The sequence below is a fragment of the Heterodontus francisci genome, chromosome 33 (assembly GCF_036365525.1).
Source record: "Heterodontus francisci isolate sHetFra1 chromosome 33, sHetFra1.hap1, whole genome shotgun sequence".
In the NCBI taxonomy this organism is placed as follows: Eukaryota; Metazoa; Chordata; class Chondrichthyes; order Heterodontiformes; family Heterodontidae; genus Heterodontus; species Heterodontus francisci.
In genome coordinates this window covers 56,845,894-56,864,725 of record NC_090403.1, presented here as the reverse complement: position 1 = coordinate 56,864,725, position 18,832 = coordinate 56,845,894, and the positions used below count along the sequence as shown (strand labels likewise).

The window sequence follows — 18,832 nt, the reverse complement described above, 5'->3', positions numbered from 1 at the left end:
AGACTACCTCAGTAGACGAGTCCTCAAACGTCCTTTCTGCCGCTGTAATACTTTCCTTGATTAACAATGCCACACCCCCCCCTCTTTTACCCTCTTCTCTGTTCTTTCTGAAACATCTAAATCCCGGAACCTGCAACATCCATTCCTGCCCCTGCTCTACCCATGTCTCCGAAATGGCCACAACATCAGGATCCCAGGTACCAACCCATGCTGCAAGCTCACCCACCTTATTCCGGATGCTCCTGGCGTTGAAGTAGACACATTTTAAACCAAGTTCTTGCTTGCCACTGTCGGAGGGTCAGTACTGAGGGAGTGCTACACTGTTGGAGGGTCAGCACTGATGGAGCGCTGCACTGTCGGAGGGTCAGTACTGAGGGAGTGCTGCACTGTCGGAGGGTCAGTACTGAGGGAGTGCTGCACTGTCGGAGGGTCAGTACTGGAGGAGCGCTACACCGTCGGAGGGTCAGTACTGAGGGAGTGCTGCACTGTCGGAGGTTCAGTACTGAGGGAGTGCTGCACTGTCGGAGGGTCAGTACTGAGGGAGTGCTGCACAGTTGGAGGATCAGTACTGAGGGAGTGCTGCACTGTCGGAGGGTCAGTACTGAGGGAGTGCTGCACTGTCGGAGGGTCAGTACTGAAGGACCACTGCACAGTTGGAGGGTTAGTATTGAGGGAATGCTACGCTGTCGGAGGGTCAGTACTGAGGGAGTGCTGCACAGTTGGAGGGTCAGTACTGAGGGAGTGCTACACTGTCAAAGGGTCAGTACTGAGGGATCGCTGCACTGTCGGAGGGTCAGTACTGAGGGATTGCTGCACAGTTGGAGGGTCAGTACTGAGGGAGTGCCGTACTGTCGGAGGGTCAGCACTGAGGGAGTGTTGCACAGTTGGAGGGTCAGTATTGAGGGATCGCTGCACTGTCGGAGGGTCAGCACTGAGGGAGTGCTGCACTGTCGGAGGGTCAGTACTGAGGGAGTGCTGCACAGTTGGAGGGTCAGTACTGAGGGAGTGCTGCACAGTTGGAGGGTTAGTACTGAGGGAATTCTACGCTGTCGGAGGGTCAGTAATGAGGGAGTGCTGCACAGTTGGAGGGTCAGTACTGAGGGATCGCTGCACTGTCGGAGGGTCAGCACTGAGGGAGTGCTGCACTGTCGGAGGGTCAGTACTGAGGGAGTGCTGCACAGTTGGAGGGTCAGTACTGAGGGAGTGCTGCACAGTTGGAGGGTCAGTACTGAGGGAGTGCTACACTGTCGGAGGGTCAGTACTGAGGGAGTGCTGCACAGTTGGAGGGTCAGTACTGAGGGAGTGCTGCACAGTTGGAGGGTCAGTACTGAGGGAGTGCCGTACTGTCGGAGGGTCAGCACTGAGGGAGTGCTGCACAGTTGGAGGGTCAGTATTGAGGGATCGCTGCACTATCGGAGGGTCAGTACTGGGGGATTGCTGCACAGTTGGAGGGTCAGTACTGAGGGAGTGCTGCACAGATGGAGGGTCAGTACTGAGGGATCGCTGCACTGTCGGAGGGTCAGCACTGAGGGAGTGCTGCACAGTTGGAGGGTCAGTATTGAGGGATCGCTGCACTGTCGGAGGGTCAGCACTGAGGGAGTGCTGCACAGTTGGAGGGTCAGTACTGAGGGAGTGCTGCACAGATGGAGGGTCAGTACTGAGGGAGTGCTGCACTGTCGGAGGGTCAGTACTGAGGGAGGGTTGCACAGTTGGAGGATCAGTACTGAGGGAGTGCTGCACTGTCGGAGGGTCAGTACTGAGGGAGTGCTGCATTGTCGGAGGGTCAGTACTGAGGGAGTGCTGCACAGTGGGAGGATCAGTACTGAGGGAGTGCTGCACTGTCGGTGGATCAGTCCTGAGGGAGTGCTGCACTGTCGGAGGGTCAGTAATGAGGGAGTGCTGCACAGATGGAGGGTCAGTACTGAGGGAGTGCTGCACTGTCGGAGGGTCAGTACTGAGGGAGTGCTGCACAGTTGGAGGGTCAGTACTGAGGGAGTGCTGCACTGTCGGAGGGTCAGTACTGAGGGAGTGCTGCACAGTTGGAGGGTCAGTATTGAGGGATCGCTGCACTGTCGGAGGGTCAGCACTGAGGGAGTGCTGCACAGTTGGAGGGTCAGTACTGAGGGAGTGCTGCACTGTCGGAGGGTCAGTACTGAGGGAGCGCTGCACAGTTGGAGGGTCAGTATTGAGGGATCGCTGCACTGTCGGAGGGTCAGCACTGAGGGAGTGCCGCACTGTCGGAGGGTCAGTACTGAGGGAGTGCTGCATTGTCGGAGGGTCAGTACTGAGGGAGTGCTGCACTGTCGGAGGGTCAGTACTGAGGGAGTGTTGCACAGTGGGAGGAGATGTTAACTGAGTTCCTGTCTGCCCCTTCGGTGGATGTAAAAGATCCCATGGCTCTCTGCACCTCCCATGTCGCACAGACCACCGTGAGGAATGACTTTGGATGGTCTTCATAGTAGTTAGATGGGGATAAAAAGCAAGCCAGCAATCTGGAACTGACACCAGTCCCGTGCAGCAGAGCAGGCTAGTTATCTCAATCAGAGGAGCTTGTTGAAAGGTCTCAGTGTCCTTGGGACTCAGGGCTTTGATCTTAGGAGACACTGAGGACTCTGAGATTTCTGCTAGTGATTTCTGAGCAATGCTGATACACTTCCGGTTGAAAGTTGTTGCTATTGTTGTTGAAGGGCTCTTGTTGGAGAACCCTGACAGAGCTTACAAGATCCAGATGTTCCAATATCTTACCAGGAGACAAGGCACGGAATTGTGCAGTGGAAGAAATGGGTAAACTCGGGGAACCATGCAGGAAGGTGGAAGTAGATTGTGTCTGTTCAGCTTCAAGTCCCTTACATCCGGGAATATTGAACTGCAGAGAGAACACATTAGTTATGACTAATTAATAGAATTACTGGGAGTGTCATAGAGTCATAGAGTTATACAGCACAGAAACAGGCCCTTCAGCCCATCGTGCTCATCCCAGCCATCAAGCACCTATCTATTCTAATCCCATTTTCCAGCACTTAACCTGTAGCCTTGTGTGCTATGGCATTTCAGGTGTAAATCATTAGCCAGCGCAGAGCAGAGTGAGAATCCTAGAGTTGGTGTATACAGAGCCATGAGGCTAAGAGTGAGCTATACTGTGCACAGACATATAGAATGGGCTCTGTGCTGAGTCCTCACTGATTCATGCAGTGAGTGGAGCCCGGGCTCGCGCACTATTAGACCAGCTCACCCCAGGGTGACCAAACAACATTCAGCCTTCTATTGGCTGGTTCTGAGGATTGTGAGTCTTGGTATATCTGCTGCACTTCTCTCATTGGAGAGGGGAGGAGGGGAGGAGAACAAGGAGGGAATTTGAGAATTCCTCCATGTTTGGATGAGACATTAAACTGAGGCCCTGTCTGCCCTCTGAGGTGGATGTAAAAGATCACACGACACTACATCGAGAAAGAGCTGAGAGGTCTCACCAGTGTCTGGCTTCAATATTTATCACTCAACCAATATCACTAAAACAGATTATCTGTTGCTGTTTGTGGGATCTTCCTGTGTGCAAATTAGTTGCCATGTTTCCCAGATTACAACGCTGCCTAAACTTCAAATTACTTCATTGGTTGTGAAGAGATTTGGGAGGTCTTGAGATTGTGAAAGGTGCTATAGAAATGCAAGTCTATTTTTAAAACAAAATTTACTATACCCTCCAGAACTGCAAGAGAATTTGTTTGCAAGAGGAAAATGTGCCAGTACAAGCCGACTGTTAATGACGGGATTCAGCAGTGACAGGGAGGATCATTCTGTGCCTGAGGACTAGCAGACAGACAATGTACTAAAGCAGTTACAGTTTCATAACAAACACGTACCATGCTGTAGTATGGAGTGGTGTTTGAGGCGCCAGTGGTGTGGAACCCCAGCTCTGGCATAACTGCTTGGTGTGCACCATTGATTGATGTGCTGCCATTGTTCTGGATGCTTCCTGCTCTTCTTGAATCCCATTCGTCATAGATCAGAATTCCTGGGACATAGAAGAAGAAAAGTCAAATGCTATTGCTCTAGGGGATTCATCTCAGTGGCGACAGCTGAAGTACTGAAGCTAACCAGATGTAGTGGGATCTCAGGGATGGGGAAGGATCCTGAACTGGGCTGCGACTGGGACTGGGGGACAAGGGGAGTAGGGAACTAGGGGGACCGGTGTCCAGAGGTCTGGGGGGACCAGGTTTCAGGGGTTCAGGGGGATGGGGGACCAAGGGGGACGGGTGACTGAGGGTCTGGGGAATGGGGGGATTGGGGATCAGGGGGTCAGGGGGATGGGGGACAAGGGGACTGGGTGACAGGAGGTTGCGGGTCTGGGGGACAGGGGGATGGGGGGACAAGGTGACGTGGGGACGGGGGACGGGGAACGGGAGGAACGGGGGAGCGGGGTGACGAGGGACTGGGTGACGGGGAACGGGGGGAGTGGGGTGACGGGGGACTGGGAGACGGGGAACGGGGGGAGTGGGGTGACGGGGGACTGGGAGACGGGGAATGGGGGGAGTGGGGTGACAGGGGACTGGGAGATGGGGAACGGGAGCAGCGGGATGACGGGGGACTGGGTGACGAGGGATGGTGTGACGGGGGACTGGGTGACGGGAGACTGGGTGACGGGGGACTGGGTGACAGGGAACGGGGGAGCGGGGTGACGGGGGACTGGGTGACGGGGAACGGGGGGAGCGGGGTGACGGGGGACTGGGTGACGGGGGACGGGGTGACGGGGGACTGGGTGACGGGGGACTGGGTGACGGGGGACGGGGTGACGGGGGACTGGGTGACGGGGGGACCGAGGAATGGGGAGATGGGGTGACGGGGGGACGGGGGGATGGGGGGCTTTGTATGTGATTTAGGTAAAGCAGGTTCTGAAATGCAGCCCAATCAAAGAAAGGATCAAACAGTATTCAAGCACACAACAACAACTTGTATTTATATAGCACCTTTAACATGAAAAACATTCCAAGGCACTTCACAGGGGCATTATAGAATCATAGAATTGATACAGCACAGAAGGAGGCCATTTGACCCATCGTGTCCCTGTCGGCTCTCTGCAAGAGCAACTCAGCTAGTCCCACTTCTCAGTTTTTCCCCCGTAGCCCTGCAAATATTTTCTCTTTGGATAATTATCCAGTTCTCATTTGAAAGTCACGATTGAACCTGCCTCCACCTCACTCGCAGGCAGTACATTCCAGGTCCTAACCACTCGCTGCGTGAAAACTTTTTTCCGCATGTACCTGTTGCTTCTTTTGCCAGTCACCTTAAATCGATTTCCTCTGCTTCTCGACCCTTTCACCAATGAGAACAGTTTCTCTCTGTCTACTCTGTCCAGAACCTTCATGATTTTACACAGTCAGCACCTGTGAGAGATCAGGGTGGGGACATTGGAAACAGTTCAGTTCACATAATCTGACTCCATGCAAGTGTGAGCCGGTTAACTTCAAGTAGCCTTGGCTCCGAGTCAGAGTCACGTGCTTGCTCTGTAATGATTTCCTGTCACTCCCTCTGAAAGGCAAACAGTGTCAGGTTGCAGTTCATGGAGAACAATGTTTGCACTGACAATCTGCATTAAAACCAGCTAATAAACACAGTCCAACTCAGGATATACACAGTGTGATAAACACAGTCCAGTTCAGGGTATACACAGTGTGATAAACACAGTCCAGTTCAGGGTATAAACAGTGTGATAAACACAGTCCAACTCAGGATATACACAGTGTGATAAACACAGTCCAGTTCAGGGTATACACAGTGTGATAAACACAGTCCAGTTCAGGGTATAAACAGTGTGATAAACACAGTCCAACTCAGGATATACACAGTGTGATAAACACAGTCCAGTTCAGGGTATAAACAGTGTGATAAACACAGTCCAGTTCAGGATATGCACAGTGTGGTAAACACAGTCCAGTTCAGGATATACACAGTGTGATAAACACAGTCCAGTTCAGGATATACACAGTGTGATAAACACAGTCCAGTTCAGGGTATACACAGTGTGACAAACACAGTCCAGTTCAGGGTATACACAGTGTGATAAACACAGTCCAGTTCAGGGTATACACAGTGTGATAAACACAGTCCAGTTCAGGATATACACAGTGTGATAAACACAGTCCAGTTCAGGATATACACAGTGTGACAAACACAGTCCAGTTCAGGGTATACACAGTGTGATAAACACAGTCCAGTTCAGGATATACACAGTGTGATAAACACAGTCCAGTTCAGGATATACACAGTGTGACAAACACAGTCCAGTTCAGGGTATACACAGTGTGATAAACACAGTCCAGTTCAGGATATACACAGTGTGACAAACACAGTCCAGTTCAGGATATACACAGTGTGACAAACACAGTCCAGTTCAGGGTATACACAGTGTGATAAACACAGTCCAGTTCAGGGTATACACAGTGTGATAAACACAGTCCCGTTCAGGATATACACAGTGTGATAAACACAGTCCAGTTCAGGATATACACAGTGTGACAAACACAGTCCAGTTCAGGGTATACACAGTGTGATAAACACAGTCCAGTTCAGGATATACACAGTGTGATAAACACAGTCCAGTTCAGGATATACACAGTGTGACAAACACAGTCCAGTTCAGGGTATACACAGTGTGATAAACACAGTCCAGTTCAGGATATACACAGTGTGATAAACACAGTCCAGTTCAGGATATACACAGTGTGATAAACACAGTCCAGTTCAGGATATACACAGTGTGATAAACACAGTCCAGTTCAGGGTATACACAGTGTGACAAACACAGTCCAGTTCAGGGTATACACAGTGTGATAAACACAGTCCAGTTCAGGGTATACACAGTGTGACAAACACAGTCCAGTTCAGGATATACACAGTGTGATAAACACAGTCCAGTTCAGGATATACACAGTGTGACAAACACAGTCCAGTTCAGGGTATACACAGTGTGATAAACACAGTCCAGTTCAGGATATACACAGTGTGATAAACACAGTCCAGTTCAGGGTATACACAGTGTGATAAACACAGTCCAGTTCAGGATATACACAGTGTGATAAACACAGTCCAGTTCAGGATATACACAGTGTGATAAACACAGTCCAGTTCAGGATATACACAGTGTGACAAACACAGTCCAGTTCAGGGTATACACAGTGTGATAAACACAGTCCAGTTCAGGATATACACAGTGTGATAAACACAGTCCAGTTCAGGGTATACACAGTGTGATAAACACAGTCCAGTTCAGGATATACACAGTGTGATAAACACAGTCCAACTCAGGATATACACAGTGTGACAAACACAGTCCAGTTCAGGATATACACAGTGATAAACACAGTCCAGTTCAGGATATACACAGTGTGACAAACACAGTCCAGTTCAGGATATACACAGTGTGATAAACACAGTCCAGTTCAGGGTATACACAGTGTGATAAACACAGTCCAGTTCAGGATATACACAGTGTGATAAACACAGTCCAGTTCAGGGTATACACAGTGTGATAAACACAGTCCAGTTCAGGATATACACAGTGTGATAAACACAGTCCAGTTCAGGGTATACACAGTGTGATAAACACAGTCCAGTTCAGGATATACACAGTGTGACAAACACTGTCCAGTTCAGGATATACACAGTGTGATAAACACAGTCCAGTTCAGGATATACACAGTGTGATAAACACAGTCCAGTTCAGGGTATACACAGTGTGATAAACACAGTCCAGTTCAGGATATACACAGTGTGACAAACACAGTCCAGTTCAGGATATACACAGTGTGATAAACACAGTCCAGTTCAGGGTATACACAGTGTGATAAACACAGTCCAGTTCAGGATATACACAGTGTGACAAACACAGTCCAGTTCAGGATATACACAGTGTGATAAACACAGTCCAGTTCAGGGTATACACAGTGTGATAAACACAGTCCAGTTCAGGGTATACACAGTGTGATAAACACAGTCCAGTTCAGGATATACACAGTGTGATAAACACAGTCCAGTTCAAGCTGTGTGCAGCGCCTCAAGTATTCTGCAGAGATGAGTGACGGATACCAAGGCTTGATGTCGGGTGTGTCAAATTTTGTTTGATGGGAAGAATGAAGAAAGGCAACATAAATTAAAGGGCACAATTTTAAAAAGAGTGCAGGAACAGAGGGCCCTGGGGATATATTTGCACAAATTGTTGAAGGTGGCAGGGCAGGTCGAGAAAGTGGTTAATAAAGGGCTTTATAAATAGGGGCATTGAGTACAAAAACAAGGCAGTTATGGTGAACCTTTATCAAACTCTGGTTCAGCCTCAACTGGAGTATTGAGTCGAATTCTGGGCACCACACTTGAAGAACAATTGAAGGCATTGGCGAGGGTGCAGAATAGATTTATGAGAATGGTTCCAGGGATGAGAGACTTCAGTTACTAGGATAGATTGGAGAAGCTGGGGCTGTTCTCTTTAGAAGAGAGAAGATTGAGAGGAGATTTGATAGAGGTATTCAACATCATGAGGGGTCTGGACAGAGTAGAGAGAGAGAAACTGTTCCCACTGGTGGAAGGGTCGAGAACCAAAAGGCACTGATTTAAGGTGATTTGCAAAAGAAGCAATGACGACATGGGGAAAAATACTTTTATGCAGCGAGTGGTTAGGATCTGGAATGCACTGCCTGAGAGTGTGGAGGAGGCAGATTCAATCAGGGCTTTCAAAAGGGAATTGGATAAACAGCTGAAGAGAAAAGATTTGCAAGGCTACAGTGAAAAGGCGGGAGAGTGGGACTAACTGAGTTGCTGTCACAGAGAGCTAGCATTGACTCAATGGGCTGAATGCCCTCCTTCTGTGCAGTAACCATTCTGTGATTGCCGGCTCTTTCGAAGAACAGTCCGGTTAATTCCACTCCTCCGCTCTTTCGCCATATTCTTGCGGTTTTTTTTCCTGCGCTTTATCTGTTGTCTGTGATTACCCAAATTAGATTAACCATCCTCTGGGATGTAGCACAGGAATTCAACACTCAAACAGCCTGTGCCCATTCCCAGACTGAGTCCCAGCTTGAGAGCGACCGCTAAACTAAGCAGGGTCCCTAACTTGAGCACGACCCCCATCCCCATTCCCAGACTGAGTCCCAGCCTGAAATTAAACTCGAGTCTCAGTCCCAGGCAGTGAAGGACTTTGAGAAAAGATCGAGTAGCTCCTAAACCCAAACCAATTTGCTCCACGGAGGATATCCAGTGCTGGTTGCATCATGCACCAGTCCTCGGGACCTCATCACTCAGTAAAGCTTTCATTCTATGTCCCAGCCACAAACATGCCCAGCATAACTCACAGTACATTGGAATGTTAGATATACCTGGGCTGTGTCCATCCAGTGGAGCCTCCTCACTGTTTTGATTAAGGTGTCTGCTCGGGAGGTAGCTTTTCTTGTCACAAGTGTTGATTGGCTGGAAGGTGGGATCCAGTTCTAAAATCAGGCTGTTGAGGTTTTCAATCGTTGCATCTAAGCTTGGAGATAAAGGATCATTTCCCGTACAGTTTGGTTTCGAGGTTGCTGTGTTTCTCCAGTATTGCTCAGAGGTTTTTGTCATCTGATGGGGATCGTGGTGCACTATTACCCGAGCAGTAGGTGTCCGCTGGACTCCATCATGGATGGGAGGCTTCTGGCTGGAGATGGACTTTACTGAGAATGTTTGGGACCTGCTCAGTCCAGGCTGAGATGTGCCCTGCGATTGGCAGCTGGGGATCGGGGGTGACATCCTTATCTCCTGGGAGATCCATCTCTCAGACGGGCAGTGGCTGTACGATTCTGTCCGGGAAATGGAGACAGGCCCTGGACAGGCAACTTTCGATTGACCATGATTGACGGAGGAACCATTCAGGATGATGGTCTCCATCCGAGGGGACACATACGTACTCTGGCTTCTGTCCACATGAATGGTGTGGCTTGACATGACATCAGAGAGGAAACCCCCGTGCTTCATCAGTGCCTGATGCTGTCACCGGGACTGAGAATCGAAGCTGCCCTCACAAGCTCCGATAGCTGCTTCTTGGGTTGTCCTCTTGGTTGTTGGGAAGTGTTGACCAATAAAGGATATGTTCAGAAATCTAGAAAATTATCAAGCATGTTTATTGATTTGCAATCAATTTTAAATATAGTCATTTTATACAAGCTAATGACAAGCTGTTGAGGGAGCTTTAGTAGATTCATAGGAACAACCTAGCAGGAGGAGGAGGCCATTCAACCCCTTGAACCTATTCCGTCATTCAATTAGATCATGAATGATCTCCATTTTAATTCTATCTACCTGCTTTGCTTCTGTAACCCTTAATATCCTCACCTAAGAAAAATCTGTCAATCTCAGTTTTGAAATTTTCAGTTGAACCCCAGTCTCAGCAGCTTTTTGGGGGAGAGAGTTCCAGATTTCCACTCCCCTTTGTGTGAAGAAATGCTTCCTGACATCACCCCTAAACGATCTGGCTCTAATTTTAAGGTTCTGCCCCCTTGTTCTGGACTCACATCACCAGAGGAAATAGTTTCTCTGTCTATCTTATCAACTCCTTGATTCAACTTAAACACCTCAATTAGATCACCCCTTAATCTTCCATACTTGTTGGAATACAGGTATAGTCATTCTAACAATGTAATGGCAAGATGACTCTGAGATGGACAATCAATACTGTTGCCCTGAAATTCCTGGTTTGGGAGTTGGTCATTTCCACCCATTTGGGTAAAAGGACCTGGAGTGTAGACTGGAGTCCAGTCTTGTCAGACCTTTAAAATCAGGTTTGCAGGGGTGGGCAAACCTTCAACCCACAACCCCCACATCAAGTGGGTGTTATGGAGGAACTCCTGAACTTGTTGGAAATTCCTTTCTTTTGGGAAGTCGAAGTGGAACCCACAGCAAGTGAGCTTAGAGATCTCAGAGAGTTGTAGAGCTGTTGCAGGCTCCCCAGAGATGGGGAGGTGTGAGGCTATGGAGGGCTTTGAAATGAAATGAAGCACTGCAGGACTGGGAGCCAATGTAAGTCAGCGAGCACAGGGGTGATGAATGAATGGGACTTTGTATGAATTAGGATAGGGGCAGCAGAGTTTTCAATGATCTCAAGTTTACGGAGACACTGGGAGAACTCCCAGATATTGGGACCTTTCACATCCACCTGAACAGGCAACAAACAGCACTCCCAACAATGCAGCACTCCCGCAGAACTGCACCAGCTCCTGGAGTGGGGCTTGAACCTACAATCTTCTGGCTCAGGGGAAAGAGGTTACAACTGAGCTATGCTGAGACACAATCACCATCATTTTGAAATTCTCCAGTGAGTCTGCTCAAAATTTAGTCTCAGTGGTCCAAACGCCTGGACGTATCTCTGCAAGAGCACAACCAGATCAGCCATGATCTAATTGAATGGCAGAATAGGTCTGAAGGGGCTGAATGGTCTCCTCCTGTCGCTATGTTATGGACCGCAGGCCAGGATGTTCCAATCAGGCGGGGCAGGTCTGAGTGTCTTCTAGATTTGTCACTCCTGCAACACAGTGAGGTATTCTGAAAGCTCTGGTGGCAAGGTGCCAGTTGGGAGTCTCAGTCCCTGATGAATTTCCACGTCATGCTCTCTGATGTCTTGCACCCGAATGTGGAGTTTGGCTGCTGGCTATATCCAGGCGATGGGTGGAGAAGGCAGTGTGATGAAGCTGACTAGACCTCTAGCTACTGAATATGTGGTGAAGACACTGCCTCAGGAAATGATGTTAACCATGAATAAAATCTGAAACAGATTATTCACAGCAACAAGTATTGTACAGCACAGGCCTCCGCACAATTTATTTGTTAACCCTTTTGCTCTGGACACAAGACAATGTGGAGCAAGGCTGACGAGTCCAAGATTGGGCAGGGATGAGGTGAAGGCAGGGTGGAGGGGGTGAGATCATGGTTGGAGTAGTCACTGTGGTGAGAGCCAGCAGCCTCAGGGAGTGGTCTGTTGGTGGTAACCAACAAAAATCTATCACTCTCAGTTGTGAAAGCTTTAATCTCCCCCCTCCCCATCCCTCTCCCCACAACTCTCCTCCTCCCCCCACAGCACCCATAGAAATACACACAGCACCCATAGAAATACCCACAGCACCCACAGAAATACCCACAGCACCCACAGAAATACTCACAGCACCCATAGAAATACCCACAGCACCCACAGAAATACTCACAGCACCCATAGAAATACCCACAGCACCCACAGAAATACTCACAGCACCCATAGAAATACCCACAGCACCCATAGAAATACTCACAGAGCCTATAGAAATACCCCCAGAACACACAGAAATACCCACAGCACCAGCAGGTGAGTGAACACTCTCTATCCCAGCAGATGTCTTCCTTTTCCTCCACAAACAAGCAGTTTTCCCCTGAGCTCAGTAATATTTCTTGCTTTGCTCCTTGATCTGCCCTCTTGTTTTAGTTTTACAGCCTGATTTTCCTAATCCTTGGTCAGGGTTTATTGCTGAACTCACTCTTCAATTACCTTCATTTTCCAAAGGCCTCCTTAGCACAATATAAAAACTGTTTTTTCTGTCAAATGTACATCCTGCTTGTTCCTATAGAAATGATGATTCATTTTTCCTGTGGGAGAGGCAATTGTCTCAGCTTCTCATCTGGGTGTGGGCGAGGCAGTCTGATATCATGCCTGTAAGCTTTATCTCACTGACGTACTGTATTGGCTCTCCTCCACCTCTGTCATTGTTAATAGAGTTAGTTCGAGCTGCAGCACGAGCACATTGTTATTAATAGTGAGCCAAAACCATCTGGTCACAATGACAGGAAGTAACTGTCCAACACAGGCTTCCTTTCAGCTACTCAATTACAGAATCCTATCCATCAACTGAAGAAATCACAGCACCATTGACCTTTTATTCAACGTTAGATTTTTTGTGTGTTTTGTGCTAATCAAAGTGAATAAGAGAGTGTTCTACGACAGGTTAGATACAGAGTAAAGCTCTCTCTACACTGTCCCCATCAAACACTCCCAGAACAGGTACAGCACGGGGTTAGATACAGAGTAAAGCTCCCTCCACACAGTCCCCATCAAACACTCCCAGACAGGTACAGCACAGGGTTAGATACAGCGTAAAGCTCCCTCTACACTGTCCCATCAAACACTCCCAGACAGGTACAGCACAGGGTTAGATACAGCGTAAAACTTCCTCTACACTGTTCCCCATCAAACACTCCCAGGACAGGTACAGCACAGGGTTAGATACAGAGTAAAACTTCCTCTACACTGTTCCCCATCAAACACTCCCAGGACAGGTACAGCACAGGGTTAGATACAGAGTAAAGCTTCCTCTACACTGTCCCCATCAAACACTCCCAGGACAGGTCCAGCACTGGGATTGGGAAAAGAAAAAAAAAAAAAACAGGGTTAAATACAGAGTAAAGCTCCCTCTACACTGTCCCCATCAAACACTCCCAGAACAGGTACAGCACGGGGTTAGATACAGAGTAAAGCTCCCTCTACACTGTCCCCATCAAACTCTCCCAGAACAGGTACAGCACGGGGTTAGATACAGAGTAAAGCTCCCTCTACACTGTCCCCATCAAACACTCCCAGAACAGGTACAGCACGGGGTTAGATACAGAGTAAAGCTCCCTCTACACTGTCCCCATCAAACTCTCCCAGAACAGGTACAGCACGGGGTTAGATACAGAGTAAAGCTCCCTCTACACTGTCCCCATCAAACACTCCCAGAACAGGTACAGCACGGGATTAGATACATAAAGGCCCTCTCGACATGGAATATATAAAAGGGGCCTGGGGTATAAAGGCCACAGAAAAAAAAACAGATTAGATATAGAGTAAAGCTCCCTCTACACTGTTTCCATAAAGTGCATTCATCCCATTTCTTTAAGGGTGATATTTCCAGTTGTCTCACAATCTGTCTATTTGTTCACTCCGATGATGAATTTAATACTAGGTTTTTGACGTGCGTCACTTCACACCATCCGAGGCTGCCTGAAATACATCTCTCTGATGTCCTCACAAGCAGGAGAGTGAGGAGCTGCCCATCCCATCACCTTGGGATTGCTGTCCAGGATCCAGATACAGAAGCCTTTAGCTGATTCTAGCTGCACCATCCAGCTCCTTCTTAACTCCTCCCCTCAGCCCCAATTCCTGAATTTCTATTGGCTGTGACTAATGTTGGCCAAATTTACATGGCTCGAAATGCGAGATCTTAAGTCAACACTGAAGGAGATATGGTCACTTACACCATCATTCCTACTCCTTCCACATACCATGGACTCTAACCCTGGTCATTGAATACCCTGAGAATCCTCTGTCCACACATCTCTCCTAGCCCCTCCACAAACACATCCCCTTCGAGCCCTATCACCAAAGGTTGCCAGCATTTGCTGTCCTCTCTCTTTGAATAGAACTAGGGGGAGTTCTCTTCCCCAATTGGCGCAGTTGCTGGTCACTCATTCCCACCCGCAGAGAGTGACTGGCACAAGGCCCAAGTCCCTGGATGATTTCCCGTCTGTGTGCCCCACGAAGGAAGAATGAACTTGCATTTATATAGCACCTTTCACAACTCTAGGATGTGCCAAATGCTTCATCGTGATTGAAACTTGCCAGCCGGTTTGCACACAGCAAGATCCCACAAACATCAATGACCAGATAATTTGTTTTTTGCAATTTGGTTGAGGGATAAATGTTGGCCAGGATGCCAGGGAAGGGGGACAGGTCATTTGACCTTCGAAGTGCTTCTGCCCCAGTACAGGTTCTTCGCTGTTTCCTCTAGTGTTGTGGCATTGTCCTCGCTAGCTTTATTTCTGCCCTCACACTGACTAGCTCCCTCCCAATGGTTAGAATCTCACTGGAATCCTGCTGTCCAATTCAGGGAAATGGGATAGGGGTTGTGATTGGGGCAGGAGAAAATCTCACCCCATTGGAAGTCTACCCCTGAGCAGAGGTATTGTAATGTAGGAACATAGGAGGATTGGGCCATTCAGCCCATCGATCTTGCTCCGCCATTCAGTACGATCGTGGCTGATCATCCACTTCAATGCCTTTTTTCCCACACTATCCTCATATCCTTTTGTGTCATTGGTATTTAGAAATCTGTCAATCTCTGCTTTAAACATACTCAATGACTGAGCTTCCACAGCCCCCTGGGGTAGAGAATTGCAAAGAGTAAAGAAATTTCTCCTTATCTCTGTCTTAAGTGCCTTCCCCCTTATTTTGAAATTGTGTCCCCTGGTTCTGGACTCCCCAACCAGGGGAAACATCTTAGCTGCATCTACCCTGTCTATCCTTTTAAGGATTTTGTAGGTTTCAATGAGATCACCTCTCATTCTTCGAAATTCTATGGCATACAGGCCCAGTTTCCCCAATCTCTCTTCATAGGACAGTCCCGCCATCCCGGGAACAAGTCTGATGAACCTTCGTTGCACTCCCTCTATGGCAATAATATCCTTCCTAAGGTAAGGGGACCAAAACTGCACACAGTACTCCAGGTGCTGTCTAACCAAGGTTCTATACAATTGAAGCAAGGCTTCATTACTCCTGTACTCAAATCCTCTTGTGATAAAGACTAACATATCATTAGCCTTCTTAATTGTTTGCTGCACCTGCATGTTAGCTTTCAGTGACTTATTGATAAGGACACCCAGGTCCCTTTGTACATCTATACTTTCTAATCTCTTACCATTGAAGAAATACTCTGCGCATCTATTCCTCCTACCAAAGTGGATAACCTCACATTTTTCCACATTATATTCCATCTGCCACATTCTTGTCCACTCACTAAGTCTGTCCAAATCCCCTTGAAGCCGCTTTGCATCTTCCTCACAACACACATTCCCACCTAGTTTTGTGTCATCCGCAAACTTGGAAATATTGCATTTGGTCCGCACATCCAAATAATTGATATATATTGTGAACAGCTGGGGCCCAAGTACAGATCCCTGTGGTACCCCACTAGTCATAGCCTGCTAATGTGAGAATGACTCGTTTATCCTGACTCTCTGTTTTCTGCCTGTTAACCAATCCTTAATCCATGCCAGTATATTACCTCCTATCCCATGTGCTTTAATTTGCTAACCAACCTCCTGTAGGGGGGTTTTTATCAAAAGCCTTCTTAAAATCCAAGTATACCACGTCCACCAACTCCCCTTTATCAATTCAGATAGTAACATCCTCAAAAAACTCCAACAGATTCATCAAACATGATTTCCCTTTCATAAATCCACGTTGACTATGCCCAATCAGATCATTATTATCCAAGTGTCCATTTATCATATCCTTTAGTATAGATTCTAGCATTTTCCCTACTACTGATGTAAGGCTAACAGGTCTGTAATTCCCCGTTTTCTCACCCACCCTTCTTAAATAGTGGGGTGACATTTGCTACCTTCCACTCTGCAGGAACCATTCCAGAATCTATAGAATTTATATATATTCATTTGGAATTTATCTCTATAGCTACCTCTTTCAACACTCTGGGATGTAGAATATCAGGTCCTGGGGACTTATCAACCTAGAGCCCCATTAATTTCTCCAATACAACCTTGTTACTAATACTAATTTCCTTCAATTCCTCATTCTACCTAATCCCTTGGATCTCTAATTCTGGGAGATTTCTTGTATCTTCCTCAGTGAAGACAGACACAAAGTAATCATTTAGCTTCACTACCATTTCTCTATTCCCCATTATAAATTCTCCTGACTCTGCCTGCAACGGACCCACATTTGTCTTGTCCAAACATTTCCTTTTTACGTACCTATAGGAGCTTTTACAATCCCTTTGAATGTTTGGCAGATAGGCATTAGGCTGGTTTAATTGATCCAGTTCCTTTAGGAGTGAACAACATCAGCTGCCTTTGCTGCGAGATTGCGATGCATTCAATAGTTCAATGGGTCATTAAGTTATCTCTAATCCGCGGTCTCTGTGCAGATTTATTAATTTGAACCCAATGCCCTTTATTTTAAAATTTGATATCCTTGCTCACATTAAAAAAACTCTCTAAAACAATTTCAACTTTGTAGTGTTTCCACATAACTCACACATCTAAATGGCTGAATCCTTCTTGTCACTTACTGAACACTCTTCAATGTAACTTTACCATTTTGAAGATCGAGTGCCAAAGATTCCAAGGAGAGCCTCCTCTCTGATCAGTACAAGGATGCACTGAATAATTTTGCCACTTATTCCCAGTGTGTGGAGGTGGACCCAATGTGCAACCATTGGTTAACTTTGATTCGGGTAGCACTTCCTCCCATAACTTAGAACCATAGAACGACAGACACTTACAGCATTGAAGGAGGCAATTCCACCCATCGTATCTGTGCTGGCTCTTTGCTGTAGCAATCCAAAACTAATTCTGCATCCCAATGTTTTCCCCATACCCTCCTTATCTTCTCTGCTCCAAATATTTATTCCCAGACCATTCCAGTAACTCTGTATGTAAAGAAATCTCTCCCAACCTTTCTCCTCACTTCCACAGTGATCATTTTAAATTGATGATCCTTATCACTTACTTCCCAACCAGAAAACTCATTCTAACAAAACTCTTCAGAATTTTAAAAGTCTCTACTAAATCTCCTCAGGCTTCTGTGCTCCAGTGGAAACAGTTTCACTATCTCAATTCTCTCCTCATAACTATCCTTTTCCATCCCTGGCACCAGCCTAGCGAATCCACACCAGACTCTATTGATGGCCTTAACGTTCTTTCTATAAAGGAGCACTCCAAACCTCCCCCCAGTCTCTAACTATCATGTTGCACATCTTTATCATCAGTGCCTCTGTTTATAAAACACAAAATGCTTTTGGCCTTTTTTATATCTTTATCTACCTCCACTCCCAGTTTCAGGGAATTATGTATTTGTACCCCTGGGTCTCTTTGTTCATTCCCATCCTTCAGTGTTGGTGTACATTCCCAATCCTTGTTTTTTTGTTCTTTACAATAATGTATCATCTCACACTGATCCACACTGAACTGCACCTACCATTTGTCGGCCCATTCACTCACCTGCTCTGCCCATTTACATTCATTTAGAGCACTGATCCCTCGGGTACATCATTCCCAACCCTTCCTCAGTCTGAAAAACACCCATTTATCCCATCTCCTTGTTCCTTGTCTATTAACAAACATTCTACCTGTGTTGCGACATTTCCTCTTATACCATATTCTGGAATTTTTCTAAAAGAACGTGTGTGAGACGCATTGTCAAGCACCTTCTGATAATCAATATACCCTGTGTTTATTACATTCTATTCATCTATCCAAGCAGGCATTCCTTCAAAATACTCCATTAAATTTGTCAAACACAACTTCTAAAAAATCTTCCAGCAGTCCTTAATTCACTTGTGCATTTTGGAATTCTTATATGTTTTGTCTCAAATTATAGATTCCAATAGTTTACACAACATGACATTAAACAAGTTTTTTTTCAATTCTTTCATGGGCATCACTGGCAAGGCCAGCATTTGTTGCCCATCCCTAATTGCCTTTGAACTGAGTGGTTTGCTAGGCCATTTCAGAGGGCATGTAAGAGTCAACCACATTGCTGTGGGTCTGGAGTCACATGTAGGCCAGACCAGGTAAGGACAGCAGATTTCCTTCCCTAAATGACATCAGCGAACCAGATGGGTTTTTGCAACAATAAATGATAGTTTCATGGCACCATTACTGAGAAGAGCTTTTAATTCCAGATTTTTTTATTAATTAATTGAATTTTAAATTCCACTAGGTGCCATGGTGCATTAGCCTGAGCCTCTGGGTTTCTACACCACCATGTCCCCCTGGATCAGACGCTTTTTGTTTTAGTGTATTG

The 18,832-nt window shown here is 46.9% G+C and overlaps 1 protein-coding gene across 2 annotated transcripts in view; it reads right to left on the bottom strand.

Moving 5' to 3' along the window:
- LOC137348255 (tensin-4-like) overlaps nucleotides 1–18,832 on the bottom strand; it is a 117,593-nt gene that overhangs the window by 31,614 nt on the left and 67,147 nt on the right. For both annotated transcript variants that reach the window (XM_068013675.1, XM_068013674.1), the window contains exons 2-4: nucleotides 9,360–10,111; nucleotides 3,858–4,009; nucleotides 2,746–2,866 (exon numbers count right to left, since the gene is read on the bottom strand). In XM_068013675.1, the coding sequence (XP_067869776.1) occupies nucleotides 2,746–2,866; nucleotides 3,858–4,009; nucleotides 9,360–9,987 (901 nt within the window). In that variant the 5' untranslated portion in view covers nucleotides 9,988–10,111. The remainder of the gene's footprint in view (nucleotides 1–2,745; nucleotides 2,867–3,857; nucleotides 4,010–9,359; nucleotides 10,112–18,832) is intronic.